This window comes from Triplophysa rosa, linkage group LG18 (genome assembly GCF_024868665.1).
Source record: "Triplophysa rosa linkage group LG18, Trosa_1v2, whole genome shotgun sequence".
NCBI lineage: Eukaryota > Metazoa > Chordata > Actinopteri > Cypriniformes > Nemacheilidae > Triplophysa > Triplophysa rosa.
Window position 1 is genome coordinate 3,972,101 of NC_079907.1, and position 25,009 is coordinate 3,997,109.

The 25,009-nt window shown below is 38.7% G+C and overlaps 3 protein-coding genes across 6 annotated transcripts in view; all 3 read right to left on the reverse strand.

The window, feature by feature from the left end:
• Positions 1-7,345, reverse strand: part of kif19 (kinesin family member 19) — a 34,035-nt gene extending 26,690 nt beyond the window's left edge. The window contains exons 1-2 of the mRNA XM_057359298.1: positions 6,999-7,345; positions 5,734-5,814 (exon numbers count right to left, since the gene is read on the reverse strand). Coding sequence (XP_057215281.1) covers positions 5,734-5,814; positions 6,999-7,037 — 120 coding nt within the window. The 5' untranslated portion in view covers positions 7,038-7,345. The remainder of the gene's footprint in view (positions 1-5,733; positions 5,815-6,998) is intronic.
• Positions 7,346-8,120: 775 nt separating this feature from the next.
• On the reverse strand, positions 8,121-13,504 carry dnai2b (dynein, axonemal, intermediate chain 2b). The gene is made up of 13 exons (XM_057358928.1): positions 13,427-13,504; positions 12,775-12,965; positions 12,531-12,692; positions 12,328-12,449; positions 11,827-11,969; positions 11,603-11,716; positions 11,061-11,200; positions 10,785-10,907; positions 10,468-10,691; positions 9,878-10,013; positions 9,162-9,308; positions 8,827-9,051; positions 8,121-8,405 (listed from the first exon to the last, which is right to left on the reverse strand). The coding sequence occupies exons 2-13, from the start codon at positions 12,955-12,957 to the stop codon at positions 8,313-8,315; spliced, it is 1,812 nt and encodes a 603-aa protein (XP_057214911.1). The 5' UTR covers positions 12,958-12,965; positions 13,427-13,504; the 3' UTR covers positions 8,121-8,312.
• A 708-nt stretch (positions 13,505-14,212) lies between these two features.
• Positions 14,213-25,009, reverse strand: part of ttyh2 (tweety family member 2) — a 42,343-nt gene continuing 31,546 nt past the window's right edge. Inside the window, exons 5-15 of one of the 4 annotated variants that reach the window (XM_057359047.1) lie at positions 23,633-23,728; positions 23,077-23,149; positions 20,222-20,291; positions 20,054-20,109; positions 18,724-18,816; positions 18,277-18,369; positions 17,998-18,140; positions 17,351-17,536; positions 17,141-17,219; positions 16,667-16,693; positions 14,213-16,158 (exon numbers count right to left, since the gene is read on the reverse strand). In XM_057359047.1, coding sequence (XP_057215030.1) covers positions 16,078-16,158; positions 16,667-16,693; positions 17,141-17,219; positions 17,351-17,536; positions 17,998-18,140; positions 18,277-18,369; positions 18,724-18,816; positions 20,054-20,109; positions 20,222-20,291; positions 23,077-23,149; positions 23,633-23,728 — 997 coding nt within the window. In that variant the 3' untranslated portion in view covers positions 14,213-16,077. Of the gene's footprint in view, positions 16,159-16,666; positions 16,694-17,140; positions 17,220-17,350; positions 17,537-17,997; positions 18,141-18,276; positions 18,370-18,723; positions 18,829-20,053; positions 20,110-20,221; positions 20,292-23,076; positions 23,150-23,632; positions 23,729-25,009 lie in introns of all 4 variants that reach the window. The other 3 variants (XM_057359045.1, XM_057359049.1, XM_057359048.1) reach the window with 3 other exon arrangements.

The window sequence follows — 25,009 nt, forward strand, 5'->3', positions numbered from 1 at the left end:
AAGCCGCGTCTAACAGTTGGCATTTTCCCCAGCACTACTTCGACTAAATCTTGACTGTTGAATGCCGGTTTTGTTTGGAGAACTATTTCTCGGCCGAGCTGCGAGACTATTCAAACAGTGCGCCTGTAAAAGACACCAAACGCTATTCTGTCAGATTCTTCTCTAAGTCTTACATTTATTATTCCCGTACCAAATAACCCTGCAAAAAAGCAGCCGAACCCAGAAAATGTGAACCCGGAGGACGCACAAGGGAGCGCTTTGAAAGCCCATGACCGTAATTACAGAAGATATGAATATCTTTGATCCGTGCTTGAGAGGTGGGCTGGCGGGACGGACGCCGCGAGGGGGCTCTTTCTGTTAATTCACTCTCTCCGTTATAGAACTGAAGGTGAGAGCAATTTGAATCTCTTCACGGACACATAAGCAGGAATCTTGAAAGGCGACAGTAACCGAATACAGAAGGTCCAAAGGGGTGGTTTTGTTGCGCGCAAAGGGGAGAATTTGCCACGTTATCAGGTACGACCTGAGCTCGGATGAATGCAGGCCTTTGTTTACTTGCCAAGGTCTATAAAGGGAAACTTTGGGTTCTGTTCTTCCTCTTGCTTTTCCTCTTGTAGGGGTGAGATGCCCAAGCCACCTGTTGAGGAATCGTATGCAAAAACCCAAAAAAGATGCATCATGGGTAAATATCATCTGCACTTTCAATGCAAACCGGAAGCTGACTCCCTTTTCGTGAACTGTTGGTTTGAATAATCGATCAAGAAATGTACTGTAACAATAATCTCAAGTTCATTCTGCAATAGTTCAGTCGCGAGTTAAAGTTTTGTCATCATTAACTTCCCACATGTCACTCGAAAACGTTTTTCTAGTGGAATACAAATTTATACAGATTTTAAGGGAGTGTCTCAAAAGTGCACTACTGGCATTCATATAACGGTTCATATGTTTTGTTTGAGAGCATCGTTTGGGAGCTCAGAAGACCCACAACCATCAAGTCCATCAGCATTTACAGTCTTTGGCGAAGGGGGACGACAAAAGAGACCCGAACAATGCCCTGACCTTGTCTGTGTGTTGTCATGACGACAGGGCGCAGTTTGTAGGGTGAGTGGTTGAAAACAGAACCCTGCTGAGGAGAGCAGTTAACAACTTTTAAAAGGTAAAGGAGACACATCCCTCACGGCATCCAAAACTCATTCACCGCCAATGTCACCGGGAACATACTGAGTGTGTAATTACAGCCACGGTGATTTCTGACTTCCTCTGACATTTCGTGCTGCCAGTCTCGGTTTAATATCTTTCCCCAGGTCAGCGTTTGGAGATTCAACAGATTTAAAAAATTGAGAAATATCACAATGCATTTCGCCCTATGAGTGATATTTATTATTTGTCCAGTGTTATTTTTAATTACTGATATTACAAAAATGTAGCATAAAACATGTCCATTTTGTCAACAAGGATCCAAGAAAACAAGCAGCACTAAACGACGAGGCTCAAGATGAAGCGTTAATCGTTTATGATCCATAATTCACTTATGTGATTACAGAGTTATGGCTCTGTCACGGGCGCTTATTATAAGGTTTTGTGGAGGAATGCTTAGTAAACATCAATGAATGTGACGACTGTATGCATCTAAGCCCTCAGATAAACATGTATGACGTCAGCGTGGAACGCTATAGTCGTGTTGAACTCTTGAAAGCAAGTCACTGTAGACAGGAGAGGTGCTAAGTTGCCTCATTGATATGCACCATCAATGTATAATGACACACAGGTAAGAACAGGTGAAGGAAAGGTTCAGTCTTCTGAGGGTGTGTCTATACATGTATAAGAGTCTTAAAGGGACAGTTCACCCAAAAATGAAAATCCTGTCATAGTTTACTCACCCTCTTGTTGTTCCAGTTCTGTATACATTTCTTTGTTCTGCTAAACACAGAGAAAGATATTTGGAAGAATGAACAGTTCTTGGCCACCACTGAATAAAAAAGGAAAAATTACAATGGTAGTCCAAAGTGCCCCAGAACTGTTTACTTTACTAAATTCTTCAAAATATCTTCTTTAAAAATATCTTTACAAAAGAAAATCCTACTATGGTAGTCAATGGTGGCCAAGAACTGTTTAGTTACAAGCATTCTTACAAATATCTTTTCTGTGTCCATCAGAACAAAGACATTTATTCAGGTTTGGACCAACTTGGCGGTAAGTAAATAATGGCAGAATTTTTCATTTTTTGGTGAACTGTTCCTTTAAGATGCCCACATGCAGCAACTCAATTCTGAGTTAAAATACAGCACACAAATGATAAGTTTTCTGTTACTTTTAAGGCGCATGTTTATCCTTACAGTATATTGCTTGACAGCCCCAGTCCCCATTCACTGTCACTATATCGAACAAGAGCGAAAAATATACTGTGTTACAAAAAACACATTTCGTGTTCCATGTAAGAATGGCACAAGGGTAAATAAATATTATTTCTTTAAAGTGAATCGTCTAGGTCTGTTGGTGGTTCAAATAATTAAAGCCACACACTAATGCTACTGACCGCCACAGTAATGTGCAGAGGTTAATGAATACCAATTTGTTAAAGGCTTTTACTGCATCAACACAAAGAATTAGCTCATGCTTTGTGAACTATACAAAATGTTATCAAGCCTCTGGTTTTGTTATGTGTTTTGTTAACGAAGCACCATTTCAAATTTATAAGCTTTCAATCATTTAAATAAAGTCTAGCTCAAGTCCACCCATCAGATTCATCAGAAACTTTTGGTGCACCAACGCTTGCATGATCCTAAACCCGTCAGGTGGCTGGAGGTACAGAAGAGCAGGTGGCTGCTGTCTAAGCCATCTAAAGCCCATCTTGATGAGCTCATCCTCTTAAGGTTAACCCCTCCCTGAGCCTCGGCTGTCCAGAGGGAGAACGCCATCGACACTGATAAACAAAAAACATGTCTTACTCTACTTGTGGATGGTGACACCATATGGCAAGCTGGCTGTGAACAGATAAGAAGGGATCTTAGATTAGTTTGTAGGCAAATCTGGAGATGAGGTAGGGGGTGGGCTACATTGTGAGGTTATTTTGTGTTTAGATGGTGATGATTTGGTAGTTTTTGGTAATATTAATTGCAGTTTATCGATCACATTGGGTCTAATTTATTAATTGTGTGTCTTTACCAGAACAGTTCCACTAAGGTTTCTTATAGATTTACGGTCAAATTCAAACTACAAAAATCACAAGAAATGTCACAAAAGCTCCAGGTGGACATCAAATTAAAGAATGTGCATCATAGATCTTAATCTGGAAACTCTTCTGCATTAAAGGGACAGTTCACCCAAAAATAAACATTCTGTCATCATTTATTCACCCTTCAAGTTGTTCCAAATCTCTTAGTTCTGATGAACGCAGAGAAAGATATTTGGAAGAAAAGTACTTCGCCACCATTGACTACCATATAGGAAAAAATACAATGGTAGTCAAAAGTGCCCTTCGACTGTTTGCTTTCCTATATTCTTCTAAATATCTTCTTCTGTGTTCAACGGAACAAAGAAATGTATTAAGCAATCTCACCGTTGGGGTGAACTGATCCTTTAAAAGCTATAACAAATAAGAAAGGAACATTTCTGTGGAACACCTGTTGAAGTAAAGGACACCCAATGAGCGTGAATAATTGGCGTGTGTATATCAGTGTGTTTATGTGTTTTTACATAACTCAACCGTATCATATGTTGGTACTGGTACTTTTGTTCTGTTTGTCCTATACATGATGACTGCACAAACATAATACACAACACCTAAACCTTTCTTTAAAAGCCACTAATCCCATGAGCCCTTGCACAACCAGTTTGTATTGTTAAGTTCTTGATTGTAAACACGAACATATCAGCTGACCCACCACAAGCCAGTGTTATCTATTCAATGATATACTGTATCGAACTGAAAACAAACAGCCACAGAGATGAACGTTTGCTATCCATCATTAACTAGGTAGGCTAATGCGTTTGTTAAAGGTGCTGTGTGTCATTTTTTGGAGGATCTATTGACAGAAATGCAATATAATATACACAGCTATTTATTCAGAGGTGTATAAAGACCTTACGTAATGAAGCGTTATGCTTTTATTACCTTAGAATGAGCTATTTCTATCTACATACATCGCGGGGGATTCACCTACAGTAGCTCTTAACGGACAAACTGCACTACAGAGCGCGTTTCGTAAATACGTTATCTCCTTCGGCAAAGAAGTGAAAACGTGACGATATCTTTTTCCTGTGTCAGCCACCGTAGTGCTTCAAAAGGGAGGGGTGGAGTGAGCCGTTGGTTGCAATTCGCAACCTCACCGCTAGATGCCGCTAAATTTCATATACCGGACCGATAATATTATGTGGCACAGAAGCAGATAGCTAAACACACTGATGCCACGCTGAGGTTTCAGAGCACTAGCTAATTGTCTTTGTGACTCAGACCCTTGAGACAGACTAGCTGAGCCCACTCTTTTCATTCAACTAATACCGGATCTATTTAACCCTGATACCTAGGTTAGCATCTGGACATTACAGCCAATGAGAGCCCCAGAGACACTTAAACTAGCCTGTGATCTTCCTACTATTTTTCCATCAACAAGACTCAAAATTATTTTTTAAACAAAGATTTAAAATTAGACATGGAGATGAATGGACTTCGTGCCATTGAAGAGCACTTCACGTATGACAATATACAGTATATATCATGCATAATATCAATGCAGTTTGCACTAGTGTCACGCAGTACGTCCCTATAGACTGATGATAAGAACCGCCTGCTTAGACAGAAATAGTCTGACTGACATGTAAAACAACCAATCACAGTATGTTTTGTTTTTACATGCTGTCAAGGGCAGGGTTAATCTGAAATAAAAATGGCACAGTCTTTATGAAGAGATACTGTATATAGAACATTTACGTTAAAAAAATGTGCGCGTTTACAGAATTTCGGTCCATTCAAATGTGATAAGAACTGATAAAAGTGGGATTGAAAAGCATCAGTCTTCAGGGTTGTGCAAAGCCACCCAATCAGATTACAGTTTGCTAGATCAAGAAAGTGCTTTCCATATACATCAGATATAGGGTTGGACAATATATTGAATATCAGGTAAATATAGACATAATATTTTAACGATATTAAATTACTTATGAATATCAAATAATGTTCAAAATTTAGATTAATGTGCCAAGGATGACACCAATAGGCAATAGGCACCAAGTCTGTTAAATCTGTATCCCAGTTATTCATCTTAAAAAATACATAAAAAGCAAGCATACCAGTTAACATCGTAAGAATTCCTCTCTGAATAATGTAAGGACTGGACAAAATGTGAAGCTATATTGAGAGCTGATTTAAAGAGGCTCTACACAAGCGCTGAATCACCAGCCTGTGGCCATCAAACCAAGAAAAGCAAAGATCCAGCAAATGGATGAGGATCACAAACACAAACTCTAAAGTGAGCACAAAAGAGGTCCTCAATACAGATCGAGTACACAAACACACACGCACGCACGCACGCACGCACGCACGCACGCACGCACGCACACACACACACACACACACACACACACACACACACATTCTGCACACACAAACAGAGCAAATGTTAAACACCTGGACTAACAGGTACTGTCGACATATACATTTATATTGTGTCCATCTCTCTCTCGCTGACCGTCAGACACAAACAACAAACAAGTTTTACAGAAGGCTTTTCTTACCTGGTCATCTACTTTGTGGGCTATTATAGTGGCGCCTTCCTCCAGTTCTGCATCGCTCAATGGGCGAATTCGCAGGGCCACCTGGGAAATAGAAAAAATGACCACGAAAAGTTTCAAGTAAAGCAGTTTTTTACTTTAGTTTAAAGTTATTGAAAAACAGAAACCGTAAATATGAAGTCTGTTCTTGAAAAATGTTTTACATAACTTGGTAATTTAATGTGATGCTGTTGAACTCGAACAAAAGTCCATTGAATATCCAAATAACTGTTGGGGCCACAGTACAGCACATAAAGGCAGTCGTCACTAACAAGAGGCCATTATGAAACAAGCAATGATGTTTTCAAGGATGGTTCCCTCAGCACTCGGAACAAAAGAAGATAGTAGAGGGCCACTGATGAACACTGATGCAATTTCTTCTCATTACTTATATGTCAAGGACACTTTTGTTTAAATAATGAGGATCAACCACTGTGCATTGACAGCCGGTGATGCAAAGATGCTGAAATTCTAGTAGATTTAATAATATAGTAATTATTACAGCTGAAGGCTTAAAGATATTAAAGCTGAATGTCATAGCCTGATACAGTAATTCTGACATTGCTCATAGTCAATACTCTTGTGGTAAAGTTACCCCTTGATTTCGTCACCTATGAGTGTAACAACCGTTTTAGCTAGTCATTATTATTAGGATTGGTATGATCCGTACTACCCGTTAAAACTCGTGTAGGAAAAGTACACCAACGTACCCCATGTCAATTCTACCCCAACTAAAACACGAATGATGTCTTAGTGGAAAAAGAGAAAGGGAACTTAAACTGCCCCTGTGAATAATTAAGAGGGGGGCAAAGGATCACTAAAAAGCGGGTATTAAGCTCCCAAAGAGCCTTTCTGTCAGACTGTCAAGAGTGATGTCATGTGGGTTTAAATGTAGCCTACAGGCAGTCTGAGAATAAAATGGGAATTTACAACAGATTACATCAATAGTCAATAACAAGCAGCACATTCAACTTAAATAGCCTAATTCAAATATTAACGGACAAAACTAAAACTTTGGAAAACGGACTTCTCCCTTTATTCAGGAATAAAACTAAAGATGTAGCCTATTAAACATTTTATATAGCCTGTGTATTTGCAGAACAGTCTAATGTACAGGTTAGCCTAAATATTATTGACATGACACACTGAATAGTCAACAAACTATCATTAGCATAAACGCATGCCAACAAGACAGATTTCAAAATTAAACGAATATTTACTGCACTTACAGTCAGCTGCTGATCTTTTGATTCTCCGGTGTCCTTCATCGTGATGTTTCGCTCGGTTATTTGTAAACTAAAACACACGCGTTACATTAGGAATGCGCAACATAGCCTACGCCACACTTACATAATAAATGTAACAACTCGCGTGCCAGGTTCTGCGCGACGCTCTGAATTCACCTGCGCTTCACTCGGTCATAGATGATAATACAACACTGAACGATAAAACACGACTCCCGAGACTCTTAAAGCCCTAAAGCTTAAAAGCCCGTGGAGTCTGTCCGGTCCATGTCTGAGCTGGATGTGAGTGTGGAGCTGAGCGCGTGCACGAGCGTGTTGTGTTTCTGATGTCCCTAGAGATCAGACAGCGGTAGCGGTGAAGCGCGCACTCACTGACACGCGTCTGACGCTGCAGCTGCAGGTGAACTTGCTGACTGTGGGGTTTTAGCGACACCTGCTGGTTATGTGAATGTACATAAGATAAATATACAGCCGCGGAAGAATTAATAGACCGTTTACGACAATTTTAAGTTTTTCACAGATGTCATGTGTCTTGTCATGCTCTCAGTGTTGCTGTTGGATGTCTTTATGCCACTTCTGAGGTTTGATTTTGTTGAAATCCTCTTGTTGAATGGTTTCTTAATTTTTGCATGGTAGTATCATGTAAATATAGGCTACTGTAGGGTTTATTCCATGATTTTATATTTGACAGTCTGAAGTAATCTTGCCTTCATGTCATATAAAGTTTAGTCTAGAGATGCATTGTATGAATGTATAATTTTTATTTTTCATTTATTTTTCATCTGATCTGTCAAACATGTCACATCATTGACCCATTTGAAGATTTTGTGTCTCATGTCATGTGTATGTGTATAATGACGGATGTAATTATTAAAATGTATTAATTATCAAAATAATTATTAAAATCAAAATATTGATGGAGCAAATAGGATATGATTATATTTTCCAGAACTCAAAAGCTATATTAAACGTTTCCATTTACAAAATAATCAGTTTAAAACATCTGAAACAACAATGAAATAATTGGACTAATAATAACAATCAGAATTTTTAAAGGAAAATGTATTTTATTTAATAAGAAATTTAATATATAATAAACATAGACTATGGAAAACATTCAGTTTTCAGTTGCATTAATTTCCTAAAGTCACTATAATATTGACCCTTTATACTCTCTTAATACACAAATCGGGTCTCATTGTGTACCATTCATCATGTTAGTCCCCTGCCCTACACTTTGGCTCCAGTCTGATAAGTGCCGCCCACTTTTTCATGGTCCAATCAACTATTAGACTCATCCTAATTCAACATGACACTTTTTCTTCTTGCATAAGATGCGACACCATTAGTTTCATTCTCCTGGATGTTTTTTTCGTCACAAACGTCTTTCTCCTGCAGGGGACAAGAACAGAAATAATCTTAGAACAAACATTCTGGTTGTTGCTTGTTGGAAAGGCCAAAGTTAAACTGTATCAGTTAACCCTGGTCATGCAGGTTCAGACGGATCTTCATCAATCTCAGAAGAGCATTCTGGGTATAGACACAGCAGACCTTACTGGTTTTTCTTTCTTTGTCTTTCACAATAAAACATTTTACCAAGGTTATATATAGAGCCCAGCACCCTTATCTTATTGAAGCAACGGTCCCAACATGAGGTACAATCTGATAAAGCTCCACAAAAGGGGGCAATTTTATTTGACGGGCTGTTTTCAAAAACACACATGACAACATCCATTAAACACACACATACACACAAGCATCTGTTTCTCTCACGTCACCCTTACAAATATACAGAATCAGTCCTGCCACAGACCTTGTCAGTTTCTTTCTCCTGATTCCTCTCGTTCTTCTTCTCGGCTTCCAAAATCTCAAAGAACTCTTTTTCTGCACGGGCGAGCAGCTCCTCCGCAGTCTCCTCCCCGTCACCCTCTTTCACTTCGTCCTCTCTGCTCTGTTCGGATCGGCTGCGTTCCTTCAGACGCATCTCTCTGTGTCGGGCTTCCAGAATCTTCTCTCGCTTGGTCTCGCGTTCAAACATCTGCAAACATCATTTATCTGCCAGTTGACTTTTTTATCCTTTGTTGATTTACAGCTTAAAATATTAAAGAGTGAATGTTGTTCAATGATGTGAATGTGTTTGTGTCTCACCTCTGAGACCAGGGCTTTCTCGTTCTTCTGTAGTGTACACAGACCTGCAGAAATCTCCAGCATTGTCACGGTTCCCAGCTGAGAGCCGCAGCCCAGGAAACGGCCGTTCTCTTGCACCCGGATGCTGTACAGAGCATCATCACAAACCTGTGAGCAAAACCAAATATACACAAATAAACTTTATCAGTTAAATAAGTGATGATGTACAGTCTGTCAGTCATCACATGCTACACAAGCTACTTAAAGGGATAATTCTGTCATCTTTTACTCACCCTCAGATTGTTCCAAACCTGTATAAATGTCTTTGTTCTGCTGAACACACAGGAAGATACCTGGAAGGTTGTCAAATCTAACCCCCTATTGAGTCCCATAGTACTTATTTTCGCTACTATGGCAGTAAATGGTGGGTGAGATCTGACATTCCTCCAAATTTCTTGCTGTGTTCAGCAAAACAAAGCAATGTATACAGGTTTGGAACAATCTAAAGGTGAGTAAAAGATGACAGATTTTGCATGATTGGGTGAAGTATCCCTTCAACAAAAACATAAAAACATTCAGGTATTAATTTGAAAAGATTGACTTTATTAGAAAACTATGCAGTTCAGCGCTCATTGTACAAAAACTGAGAACACAGTGTCCAATCAGAATCAAGCTTTATGCGATCATTTTAAAAGGTACATAGAAATGTTATTTATGAGGAGATATTTGGGACCCACTTTGACACCGAGAGTGGGGTTGTTCTGTTTAAAAAGGATGTCCCACACGTCCAGGGTCCCGTCCATCTTTACTGTGAAGAAGACTGAGGGTCTCACTGGACTCCAGCAGCCATCTAACAGATAGGCCATATGGTACCTGAAGAAATACATCAGAAACACAGCAGTAGTTTGGCATTTACTATGCAATGAAGAAGCCCAAACTCAGCTGATCTAACACTCTTTAACAAACTTAAAAAGAAAAGAAACGTAAAGGTCCAAGTGTGTAATTTTTTGGAGGATCTATTGACAGAAATGCAATATACTATACATAACTATGTCTTCAGAGGTGTATAAAGACCTTACATAATGAAGAGTTATGTTTTTATTACCTTAGAATGAGCTATTTCTATCTACATACACCACGAGTCCCCTTAAATAGAATTCGCCATGTTTTTACTGTAGCCCCATACGGACAAACTGCTCTACAGAGCGTGTTTCGTAAATACGTTCTCCTTTGGCAAAGAAGCAAAAACGTGACGACAAATTTCGTACCATAGACCTTTAAAATAGATTAGAAACTTGGAATAAAATAGATTCACAGAGGTTCTTACTTTGTCCACATGATGGAGGACTCTTTGATGTCTTCAGACCAGATGCGAGCGGTCCAGTCACCCACGGTCAGAAAGTTTTTAGGAAAGAACGGGTTCCGTTGGAGGGCATAAATGGGGCCGTGGTGTCCGCCGTATGTGCACACAATCTTTTCCGCTGGAGTTTTTGCTTTGCGATTGCAAGACACTACAAGGCCTTGCTCTGTGCCTACCATGAACTTAGTGGGCTTGTGAAATCACAAACAACAGAGATTTAAGTTCTCAGAAAAGAGCTAATGCTATGAGCCAAGAAATGAGAGGAAAAAAGAAAGAAAGCTTACCATAGTAGTCTCAAACTCCAGCGAGATGGCACCAAGAGCGTTGTCAAGGTTACCCTTCTTACAGGGGTCCAGCACCAGTCTTTCTGTGGGCTCGCTCATCTTTCGAATGTCCCACCACAATACCTGGTGTAATGTTAGAGTATCTTTCGGTATTTAATCATGTGAACACAATATACAGTATATATTACAGGGTTCAGCATCAAATTCATTTTGAAAGTTTCAGTTTGGTGACAATTCACGACTCGTGTTTGGGTTGTTGTGTTATTGCAAACAGACCTGACCATCTGTAGAAGCGGAAAATGTGTCCATGCCTGTTTTCGACTGTAGCCAGACGACCTTGTAGACAGGATCTCTGTGGCTATGCTCGACGGCAGACATCTCTACTGGCTGGCTCCCTTTGCGTGTGTCCCAATAAGCTGTAAATAGAACAAAGACATGGTGGTAGTACACACATTTTAGAAGTACACAGTCACAAATTTGCTTATTTCTTGCATCCAGAGATGTCATGATGAGACACTAAATACAAAATTCTATTCTATGCATTCAATGTCAAAGTCCATTAGTCCAGCCACAGACTATTAGACCTTGAGCACGTCTGAGTTGAATAAAATAGCCATGTCTGCCTTACATAACACATGCCATTCAGAAAAGGACTAAAGCACTTTTTGCATTAACCATTAATTTGAATGAAGCCAAGCTAACTGCACCACTGAAGTTGCTCAGAAGGTTCTGAGATTTTTCGAAGTCAATTAAATTCAAGCTCAGGTGATGAATCACACATCCATAAAGAACCTCCGGGGCCCGAGGATAAAACTCACCAATCTGTCCATTATAGCCTCCCCCAATGAGGATGTGAGAATCTTTGGGGTTGTACTCCAGACAAACAAGTGGAGATACGGGTTTCAGAGTCATCTCGGGTTTATTTGGGGTTTCTAAAGTTGGAAAAGAAATGAAATGCTGGGTGTTAAGACTAAAATCAGATCAATATGTGACCCTACAGGTATCACTAAATAGCTGCGTTTGAAAGCTGTGCACTTTATACCAATGTCCCATATGTAGGAGTCAAAGCTCATGTTTTTGGGAGCTTTTTGAAATTCCAGTGAAGAGTAGGCAACAGCGAGTTTGCGGTTGTCGTCTGGGTGCCAGGACAAACTGGTGGCTGTGCGCTTCACTTCATTTGGGTCTCTAAAAGAAAACCACATCGCAGAGATTGAAACAAATCCAGCAAACATTATGATTCAATAGATATACGGTTTCATCGGATGCACGCACCTGGCCTGAAGTTAACTTCTGGTCTGTGTTTGGTTATAATATCACAATTTATTATTTATTCATATTTTCTTGAATATGAATTGTATTAAATTAAATTTAAACTACTCAACAGTTATTGATTCGTTGTGGAGGTCTACCGGAAGTTAAGTTTGGGCCAAATAACATTTGATTCGTTTATTGACCAGCCCAACTCAGTTCTTTCTGATAATGTCAGAACAACCAAATGTTTGTCTTTTATTTTGCCTGGCTGATATATTGGTCCTTTGTTTACCTGAAGACATTGATTGTCTTAGCCAATGGCTGTTCGTCGGATTCCTCAAATACCTCTTCAGCTTCAAAATACTGCTGATAGATGTCAATGGCATTGTTCTGCTTGATACAGTGTTCCATGAGCTACAGAGGGACGAGACACAAGAATCAAAGTCAATTTATGACTCATTGCTCACTCCTAGTGTAACATACTTTATGACTCACACTAGCAATCTGCATAATGGTGTTCTGATAGTGCTCATCTTTCTCCACTTTCTTCCTGTAGCGGATGGTCGCCTCCATGTCCTCTGGGTTGAGATCTTTGTGCCATCCACCCTCCACATGGTTTATTCCTCTTGATTCAGATTCGAAGCGCTCTGTGTTGACCTGAACAGGCCGAGTTATATACACGTGTTATATTAACGTTATACTTAAATATATTTTTGCCTGTGTGGAATGGCTAGCTCACCTCATGTTCAGACGTGTCCTGGGCACACTGTATGGCTACATCACATGGATCTCTCACTATGAAGTTGGCAGCCAGGGAAGGATCGGGCAGGATGTCCACATGCAGCTCGGCAGGTCTGTCTGAAAAGTTACACTGGCGGCCAAACTCACTGCGCTTTTTTGTGTATACATACACAATCTCCATATTGAAAGCTTGAGAAAAGCGAAAGTGCGAGAAGAAGGTGCAGACAATGTTGGATCAATAAAGGAGCAGAGAGAAAAGAATAACACACTTAAATGGAAAATCAAAAGACAGAAATTATTGTGAGAAGTTAACAATTGTGTTGCTGTAACAAAAAAATACAACTGCAACAATAATGTAAATATTTTTTAAAAAGTGTTATACAGTGAATTATGTAGAATATTACACCTTTAGGTTAAGATTTTTCGTCATTTGCTGTTTAAAAACACTAATTTTTATCATTTATAACCAAAGGACATCACATAAATATAAATAAGGTCTTTAAAACAGATAAGTTACACGTGAGCAGTTAAAAGAGCTGTAAGTTAAGCCATAAACAAAACAAGCGTAACATATTAAGGCACGTCTTTTACAGCCACCCATTAAACTATTCAGTTCTTTATCTCTTTAAAAAGCCATTTTAATATCTTACCCGATTTCGTGTTTTGATATTTTTACGTGTTTAGTTCACAGGGTGAGTTTATCGTATCCTAGCAACAGCGGCGCACGTGACGTCGCACGTCAGGGAACGTGCCAAAATTATTTTTATGGTCAAAATGTTATATTTATATTACACTGTCCCTAACTTTCCCTTAAAAATAAAATTGAACTTTTATTCATTTCGATTTTGAAACAAAACGGAATCGAAAACCACGAGATTCTGTAAACACCGTGTGAAGTAACTTAGGCTGCTCCCCCTGGTGTATCATTTTTTTGTTATTATGCCTCTTTTGTGAAATATTTGTAGCATATGTCTATATATTTTAAATGAAAACGTCATGCATGATATAATTACATTGAGGAAAAAAACCGGATAATGCTAATTCTAATTATGCTAACTGCTGTATGATTAAAATATATAACGTTACATCTTAATTCTATTTAGTATAAAGATGGTACGAATGTGGTTTTAATGGAGTTTCGTTATCGAGAATAAATAGATTGATTGAATGAACGTTGTTTGCTTTGCTCAGGTATAGGCTACTACAACAGTTCGACAATACAATCGATAGAGGGCGCCAAATAACCGCTGCTCATGGAAATAAACTTGAGACCTCCGGTAAAAATACTACACAAACATGTGCTTTAAGGATTACAGCGAGTAAAATTAAAATTCCACTTGTTATTCTTTGTTTACTTTCAGTTTCTGTGCTAAAGGAATTACAAGTGTTCAATATAATGACGAGTGTAATAAAGCTTTCTCACACAAAGGTTCAATTCAGTAGTTTTATTCACCAGGTTTCTGTCTTCTAAATTAGACAGAAATCAACCACCCCTCAATGTCTTTAAATCAGTACTGCCCATGCATCCCAAGTATTAAAATAAGTTTGAAAACTGTATTTAAAAACAGTCTAACTAGGCAATAAACAAGACTGATGCCATGGACCCCTTTTGTAATTGTAAGACATTTTGAAATCCACATTAAATCCAAATGAGGACACATTGCTTTTCTGTCCATGTAGCTGAGTTTATCATCAAACAAGATACTGTGGCACACCAGAATGGACCCCAAAAAAGTAAAATTACACAAAATCTGTTATCATACAAGTTACAGTATTTACAGCTGGTCAGGTTATTACAAAGTGTATATTCTGCTATTAGACAAACATTTGCAACATGGAGAGTAATTGGCTCAGTGTGCTAGTCTAGACATAGAGGTTTGTCATTACGACATACCGGAAATGAGGTTGGTATATCACTTGAAAACACGCGAAACACCTTAAGGGTCACTTTAAACCCCCAGTGAACAGATTGTGCTTTAAAATGCCTGCATGACACAATAGCTTTTTTTTCATGCCCAATCCCTGCCATTCATAAAAACAACACAAAATTGATGAGAAATCAAAATAAAGGGTTTAAAGAACCTGTGAAATCTTAATGTGACCTTGTGGCTTTAAATTTGACATCTTTAAGGACATCTGAAGGAACAACTTGTATATTGCGTTTGTGTAAAATGAATTGTATAAAATGTTTAATGTTGTAGAATGTCCCTCATCTGACACTAGCTGACTCTGACAGCAAAGGGTTTGACAGGAAATAAATCTTGTTGATACGACCCCCTCGTTTCAACAGCAACACGTATTTAAACACATAAAAAAGAAAGCTGTCATGTAAATTCATGGGATCTTTAAGAGGCACAAAACATGCTTCCATTCTTGGGCACATAAAATATTCGGGTGGGGGGAGAGTTTCACTCAAAATAAAGAGATAAAATACAGGTACATTAGTATCTGTACGATCATCCGTCATAAAAAATGATGACATAACCATAAAGTTCATTCTGCACAGTAATCAAGACAGCATAAAAGGACTTTTCATGAGCAACAATCGCTTCGAAAAGTATCAAGCAAACCTACTGTTTCACCATTGGCATCCAATGGACAGAATATTCAGCCAGTGTCCATAATGATACATTTATTTACATTTTTTTTTTAACAAATGGCTAACCTTTTTTAGGTTATGTATTAGGTCCTGTAAAATGTGTTCAATTTTCTGTGTTCAAGGCAATAGAGCTGTTTAGGCTTTTGTCTAATAATCCAGAAAATAATGAGAAGTTAAATTTGTGATTACCGAAAACTTCACGTCTTGGTCTACAACATTAACATGCATCACATTCACATTAGAATTATGACTGTATATCCCAGGCATGACGGTGTAAGTAACAGGTTTGTCTACACATTGACTTCATGCCTAAACAGCTCTATAAGGAAGACCAACAGCCTACCTGACTGAAACATACATAATATAAACATACAAACAAAAGTTATTTCAGCACCTCACAGTAACGTGTCAGTAGATGCACCGCACCATCAGGATTAGTGACAATGCATTGCAAGCACCCTTGCAAACACATAAAAACACATGCGCGCGCGCACGCACGCACGCACGCACACACACACACACACACAGAGAATCAGTGCTCCTAAAATGATGTTCTTCTCTCACACTGTGGTCCGGCGAGTCAGATACAGTAAAACACAAAAAGGGGAGCGCACGCATGCTGGCATTACAGTTCTCCGTGCGTCCATGTTACCGAATCAAGCCAGGGGAAACAAGTGGATGACAGAGGGACGGAGATCAGTTCTATGCCCGGAAATCCTCCCCGAAGTGTCTGATCTGGTCCTCAGTCATGGAGAGGTAAGTGGCTCTCATGGTCGGAGAATACTGTGAAGAACATACAGTAAGAGCAGAGTCACAGACTGGCACCATTTAAAACATTTAGACCATTCAGTCAAATCAGAATCAAGTTCAATGAAAATGAAGCTTTGTGTACGTTTTTATAACGTTCATGAAGCTTAACTATTGTAAAAAAAAGGGTAACAAATGACAAATATCATTTTTTCCTCTTTTTGACTACTGTAGGTATGGCACACATGAGGATCCTACAGACTAAATGCTCAGCAGAGCTAATGAAAGCATCTGTAAGACATGCCGGTGGTCAGAAAACACGAAATATATATCATAACATCAGACCTCTCACCAATAGGAGGTATACAGAACAAGTGCGTTAACGTACAACGTATGGGTGTGTCCATGGTTCCATGCCGGGAGTAAAACAGGGAAAACATCCCACACATCATTTATGTAAAAAACAAGAGGTGAAATAAAAATTAGGGGGAGGATTATAGAACAGAAGGACTGGGGCATACAGTAATATCATAAGATAACTTACGCTGTTTCTATATGGCTGTGAGTAAAGCTCCAAAAACAAATTTTATTTCGGTTCAAAGAGAACAAAAAGAACAGAAACGTACAAACAGAGAAACATACGAACAAACAAAGAAAAACGCAAAAGAAGCTATTAGCAGAAGATAGCAGAAAAGCTATAAAGGGACAAATAGAAAAATTATGGCAAAAATAAATCGTCAATAAATAATAATCAAAATTGACCCTTTTTGCCTTCCACGTGCGAAGGTTTTTGTTATCTAAGTGCATAACGTGTTTTCACAGCTTGTGGGTGTTCCAAAATTGACTAGTGATGTCAGTCAAAAGGAAGATTACGATTCACAGAAGATTAAGATTAGATTTTGATTAAGGTTCCAAAAACAAACAATACTTTTCTTTGAAGGAACTGATGATAGAGTGTAAATAATAGTGTGTGTGTGTCTGGTCATGAAAAAGGCTTGACCTCTGGAACCCAACGCACCGAAGGAGGAGGAGATCCTCTCCCGATGAGAGGCACATTTTCATAGCGCGGGTTTCCACCAAACAGCGCAGTCTGGTTCCTGAAAAACGAAACGGTGAAAAATGAGAAACTTAAATGGAAAGCAAACTATACGTTTTATCAAACATTTACAAATATCTATTTGAACAAAATACAGACACGCATTAAGTTGACAATGTGAGCGTTTCTTACATGTACTCTGAGACGGGGGCGTTGGAGACGGTCTGTGTCTGTGTCGGGGGGTGCAGACTGGTCTGGCTGCCAATGCTACTACTGTAACTACCAAAACTGTGCATGTTGACCGGATGCGACGTCGTCATTCGTCGGCTCTGAGGGTTGAACGGGTCCCCATCATCCATGTCATCATAATCTCTTTCTCTGTGTGGGATGAAACGGTAGCATTGAGTTGGTTTACAGTGGGCAAAAAAAGCATATAGACGAAGGGATAGTTCACCCAAAAATGACAATTCTTTCGACATTTAATCACCCACATGTCATTCCAAACATGTATGACTTCCTACTTCGGAACACAAAAGAAGATATTTTGTTGAAGGTTGACAACATTTCACCCCTGTGACGTCCATTGTATGGACACAAAACCATGGAGACATTTCTCAAAATATATAGTCATATACAGGTTTTGTATGACATGAGGGTGCATAAATGATGAAAGAATATTCCTATAGAGTTTACCTGCAGCTATACTTAACACACCTGCTCATAACTCTCAACCAAACCACAAATATCTGAAATATTTTTGTTATGCCTAATTAGACTTAATTACCCCAAAGTCAATGTGATCAAATGCATTTCAACGCTGCGTGTGTCTGTGCATGCACCTGTTGGCGATCTGCCGCCATGCTCTCGGGATGGCACACAGCATGATGGAGAAGGCCGTAGCAGCCAGCAGAGAGAACAAACACAGATACAGTAAACCCTCCACACCATCATAACACACACCCATCAGAGCATCCAGGTAGTCCTGCAAACAAACACACACACGATGAGAGCAAATTTGAACATTCCAGATGAGATTTGAGGCTAATTCGAGAAATCTCATTAAGCTCACAGCTTCATTTAGATACAGACTGGTATGCGTGTATGTATGCGATCACAACCTTATTGAGTCCCCTGCAGTCCAGCAGGGCGGTGAGCTGGTGTAAACTGGCCTCTGAATTATTCAACAGATGCTGAATGTTCAGTAAATCCCTCTGAAACAACAACCATAAACAACAGCTATGGACTGACAAAAAAATCACAACATTAAAAAAAGGAAAAAATGATCACAGAATCACTGTATTGCAGTAATATGAATCGAATTACAATACCCATTAAGGAAATTAAAATAAATTAAATAAATAAGTCAAGGATTTGGACAAATTTGGTGAAATGCATGTACTGCATGTCGTGAACAATTTCCCATCTTTAAAGCATATTTTTGAAGTATATTAAGTATAGTATTTTTGACCTTGATGTATTTTCATGACATTCATTTAAATCTGTATTATTATAATTGATAGATTAAATAAATAATTAACGATTAACTTTCAGTCGTGCACACTCACCTCTGCTGTGGGAAACAGAGGCACAGCAAACTGTAGAAGACCCTGAATCTGCATCTGCATGGTGGTCAGGGATCTCTGGAAGACAGTCAGGGACTGCAAGACAAACTGATTCAGGATCAGTTCCTTTTGTTTAAGGGTTATCAAAGCTCAAAGGCTGTGCACAGCAGGTTCAATGCAACATGCAGTATCACTCTTCACCAGCAGAGGGAACTACACCATCCACACATGAACCACACTGTCTGACGTGATGATTTATAATAGTATAAGGATAACATAAAAGAACTGATAATAATAGACAGGTACATTTCATAAATACAAATGAATAAATAAAAAACTATAGAATGAGCTTTCTAGTAGTAATTTGTCAAATGTGCATTTGTAACAAAGCAAAAAATGCTCATGAATATAATGGAAAGGGACCCGAATGTTTCTTTGTGAGATTCACAATAAGCACACAATTATTCTAAACTGTTTTATATAATCAACTCTGAATGTGTAATTTCTCTTCTTGTGTTTAATGGAGCGATTCACTCAGAACACACCGAAAGAACAAGAACACGTGAAACAGAAGAGCCATTCAACTAAACAAACACGTCTGAGCGACAGAACGAGAGATTAAGAGACCCGAGCGAGACCGAACACACATGATGAGAAATCAAACCAAGATGGGACCAAGCAAGGACTATGAATAGAAAAGGGGTTATAGTGCGAGTTGTTGTGTAATATTGCATGACTATATGTTGTAGGTTGTTTTCGCAAGCTGCTGTTTTTTTTGTTTTTACTTCATTTAAAAATACATGTTTTTATTACTTGCATTAGGGAATGAGCAAAGATAGACAAATAGACGGATCAGAAAAATAGAAATGACAAAAACATTGTGTATCCATGTGTGTAAAGGTTGTGCTCCTAAGCTGTTGTTTGATCATCTCTGTTTCTCTTACAGATTCTATGGATCCTGAAAAGATGTCAACAGTTACTCTGAAACGGAAACTATAACTGAAGTGAATCGAGCAGTGATGTTGGACACTGGCCTTTAACTGCCCGACCTAAAATCCCTGAGAGACGCGCCGAGACAGATGAAGTGAGAGAGAAAGACTCAGGGATAGAAAGTCGCAGGACTGCAAGATCAATCAATCAAATGCAGTAAGTGACACAGATGGGAATCGAGAACCTGTTCGTACTGGCTCAGTTTCACATCCGAGTAAATGCTGACTACACGGGCATAGGTCATCATTCGCAAAGAGAGCAATCCCATAATGCATTGCGACAAGCTCAGAGAAATCATTTGTATGAATGGCAATTGTGTAATCATTTCTATTAACCATAGTACCTGTTGAAACGGGTTGGGGAGGGTCTGACTGCAGTACAGGTAATAGTGCACAATATCTAGAAAGAAATGAGTGAGTATATTATAAATAAATCAAAACTCTTTTATTACTTTGGATGTTTAAAGTCGTTTATAATAAACTATTCGCGCAAGGACAAAATATCTACTCACCTGAGCTGATGACATCTTTCGTCTGGTTCATCAGAAACTTGTCAGGTGAAACACAGAAATCGCTTGTACCCTAGACCGCAAAACCCACATACAGAATTTTTAAAAAGAGTTTGGGAAAATGCTTTATACAGTACGGTTATTGCATCTGATGGGTGTGTCTTCTACAGCAGTGGTTCTCAAACTTTTTCGTTGCAAGGCCCCCTTTGTGTAGAGTGCATCGCTTTGCGCAGACCCCCAAATAAAAAAGTATAATCTTAAACTTAGAATTTGAATTAAACCAAAACATATTCAGTTAAACAATGCTGAAACATCAATAATTTTAGTTGGTGGTCTAATTTTTCTGATGTTTGATTGCATAAAATCTATGATGCATTTCTATATTTCATAAAATGCCAGAAAATCTATGCCCCCCTGGATCCTTCTTGGGGTCCCCCAGGGGGCCACGGTCCCCAGTTTGAGAACCACTGTTCTACAGGATATTTGGAGCTACATGAATCCACACATACAGGAAATACACAGCGACACAAACACCCTGTGACCTTCAGAATAAACACACGTGTCCAAACAAACACCAGTATCTGCATGACAGGAAGGAACATTTAACATGTGCCAAGACACACACAAACAGGCAACAGGAAACATTGAGGGTCTCTGTGGAAATATGATCTTATAATGTCTGTTTAATGTCTGAAAAGAAACGCCAGAGCACACGCTCTCACACATCATCTGTACACAAACATCCTCAGACTGTGAATGAAACATGTTTTTGTCAGACATGCATTTGAAAACAACTATGACATTGTTTCTTCTATAGACAGTTTCGGCGGCAACAACATAAACAAGCGTTATGTGACCCAAACTTAACTTCCGGTAGACCTCCGCAAAGAATCAATAACTGTAATTTTATTTATTACAGTATACATACATTAATATGAATCTAAATTTTATATCAAATAAATTGTTATATTATAACCAAACACAGACTGGAAGTTAACTTCGGGCCAGACGAGTGCATCCGATGAAACCGTCTATATACTGTAAAATTCCCCAATGTGAGGAGATCTCCATCCAGCCATGTTTTCATTCTTTTTCATTTAATGTATGGATTATTGCATTTTGTTAAATTATGTAATTGCAACGAACAGCGACAGATGAGCAGAAAAAAGTTGGATCTGTGAGGATATGACAATATTCAATTTATATTCAAAAACTGGTTTTCACAGCAATGCCATACAACCACTTTTGTTGCCCCAAAGAACCTTTTCTAATATTTCTAATAATCAATATTTTTTCATTCAAATTTTTTTTCATTAATTCCTCTCATTAATCCCCAATTTTCAGCTTTTTCCAGATTCTGCAAGGGGTGTGTAAGCTTTTGAGCAGCATTGTATATCCTTAAACATTTTTAAGAGTCTCCACCATTAGACAACTGGGGCTTAAAACTCCAGCCATCCCTTGCAAAACTCTTCTATGTCCCAAAACACAGAGTTTAAAGTCAAATCCCCATCCTCTCCTGTGGCGCAATACCTTGCTTTATACGCTATATTAATTCATTAGCTATGAAGACAGGATCAAAGCCCACGTGCTTCTGTCTATCGCCAGGAGGAAACACGAGTTCATTACAGCGTACCGAGCGTGTCCACCGACACCGAGAAAGTATCAGATAGATTTCTCACTTAATGAGCATCTGATAAGGGAAATATTTGCTACATTGATGAAAAACGAAGCACAAAATCTACATGCTGTGTTCCAATGTGTGTATATTCGCATGCTAGATTGTTTTAGACTGTTTGGTCATGCTAGGCGTATAATTGGTTTGTGGGTAGCGGTACATGGGCATGCAAAAGCAATTAAAATGCTAGTTAGAGTTATAAGTAGGGGAAAATAGGAGCAGGTGAGTGAGAAATAGTCGAGAAGTGAAAACGGAGACGATTTAGAAGTTAAATGAATCACACTTGGGCACAAAACGTTCATATTGGCAATGCCCCTGGACTGCAGTATAGCTCATAAACCATAAAAAAAACCCAGTCTATTTAAACATGTTTGCAGTTGCACGGTTTTTCAGCATTAGACGAGTTTTAAAATGTGTCGAGAGACCCCGTGTCGAGTGTCCTATTCATTCCACTGCACTGCATCTATCCATTTTTAACAGGAAAAACACTCTGGATTTGGGTGAAAGTGGTTAAAGGAGGTTTAGAAAGTGCTTTTAGGGAGCAATTTTGACTCTTCTTACATGTTTCGTTTATATTCAACAGGACTGAAACAACAGGATTCTTCTACAGCATATCATCCTTTAAAATAAACTTAGTGAAAATAGGCTAGAACGATTTATTTCTGTACACCAGAAAACATCAGAGGCCATGTGTGGATTGTAAAATACGAGAAAGCCGATGGCAGTTTTACATTCTTTGCCCTTTTCACAAATGCCCAGCATTTCCTCTTCCTGCATTTATGCGGTTTAAATCACTGCATTTCAGTCTTTTTCTTTTACTACCGCACACACACACGCACACACATCAAAAGAAATACATTTGAAGTTTATCGCCTCCCTCGGGCAAGCAGACAGCAGTTGACTGTCATTTGTTATGCTTTGCCGCATAATCAAGCTTTTGATATCAATAAACTCACTGTGACCAGCCTCCTAAAAGTCCTAAAACCATGCACGCACGCGCACACGCACACGCACTGCACATACACATCTGTGAAGGTTTCTTCAACTATAGACCTTAAAAGGAGATTTTATTATATTTGCATTAGCAAGAAAACCTGCCTGACGTCTCTCCTATTGACCTGAAGTCTCAACATGTCTGATGATGATGTCATCAAGTCATGACTGAACATCAGCTGAAACTCACCACTGCAGTGGCCACATCCGCTCCAAGAGACGCCCAGCTCAGGATGAGAGTGAGAACACCAAACACCATCATTCTGTACCATCAAACACGATAAGAGAAATATCACGCGTCAAACCATTCACAGCGTTGACTGGGTCATGAACAAAAAACAAAAACAATGCAAATAATAAAAACAACCAAACATATAATTGTGAAACACTGGGAAATAATCATTTTTTAATGTTGTTAAGACAAAGCGGCCAATCAGCTTAAAAGCCATTCAAATTTCCATGACGTGCCTTCTCTATAAAAAACATCTAGAGAAAACAAACATCGCCAAAGTTTTCTCGTTTATTTGCATAAAACTATTTTTGTTTGAAATTTGGGGGAAAATATCGCCTCGACTTGTTTCTGTCAAAATCAACCATGCATGCAAGAGAGACAGGAATATTCTCCCACTGACCTTGTCGGACAGATTTTGTGACCCGTGAACAGTTGTTGTCATGTATTTTGTATCATTCTTTGTATAAGCGAAACTGAGCTCTACCCAGTGTGATGTAACGTTTTATGAACTCACGTGGTGAGCAGCCAGCGGGATTGTTTCGCCAGGCCGAGACACGCAACTAGACAGATAACCAGATCCAGGATCAGAATCAGCAGGTATGTCAACCACCTGCAGAGAAAAGTCACACTCAGAAAACACTAAACAACAGATGGAGGCTTTTGTACGCAATGAACAAACAGTGACATGACAAGAAACTGGCAAGAACCATTGAACACAACTTTTGAAAGTGCCACCCTCATGTCTTTCTTCTGCAGAACACAAAGTCGTATTTGAAGAATGATTTGGGAGAGTCATTTACATGTTTTGAATGACATGGGGGTGAATAAATGATTTGTATTTTTTGTAAACTATCACTTAAACTCCTTTTGTGTACAGTACTTGGCAATAAAGTGTTCTTATGCTTCGCAGAGCTACATCTGCACTTCAGTTTAATATGTTTTAATGTGTGCTGGTGTGAACACTACGGAAAGCTTTCCAACTCTCAAAATAATCCATAATAGATGAATGTGTTCTATAGATATTAATATTTCATACACTGAAACCTGGTCAGGGAATAGCTGGATGTGTCTCTTCCTATGAACTACACTTAGACACACACACACGCAACCAATGTTGTCAGTTATGTTGCGACATCATTTAACATCTATGTACCATAGATTACAGGACGTCAAATCCATAATTTCTGTGATACACAGTACTGTATCGACTCAAATATTTCACTTTTCACTCAAACGCTCTTATAATGTAAAAAGTCCAATTTAAAGGGATACTTCGGTCATCATTTACTCACCTTCAAGTTGTTCCAAACCTGTATAAATTTCTATGTTAAGTTGAACACAGAGAAAAGTATTTGGAAGAATGCTTCTAACAAACAGATCTCGCCCCCCATAGTAGGAAAAATTACTTAATAATTGTTTTGTTCTGTTGAACACAAAAGAAGACATTTTGAAGACTGTTGAACACAAAAGAAGACATTTTGAAGACTGATGAACACAAAAGAAGACATTTTGAAGACTGATGAACACAAAAGAAGACATTTTGAAGAATGTACAGCAAACAGTTCTGGGACACTTTTGACAACCACTGTATTTTTTCCTACTATGGTAGTTAATGGGGGGCAAAAACTGTCTGGTTTCTTCCAAATATCTTTCTCTGTGTTCATCAGAACAAAGAAATGTTTACAGCTTTGTAACAACTCGAAGGTGAGTAAATGATGACAGAATTTTCTTTTTTGGGTGAACTATCCCTTTAATAGGCGACATGCAATGTATGAAATATCTAATATTTCATAATGCTTAATAATAACTGTGTTTTTACACAAGACATTTTGCAGTATAGTATGTCCAGATATCATGTGGTTTCACGGATACAAAAATAACGGGAAACTCA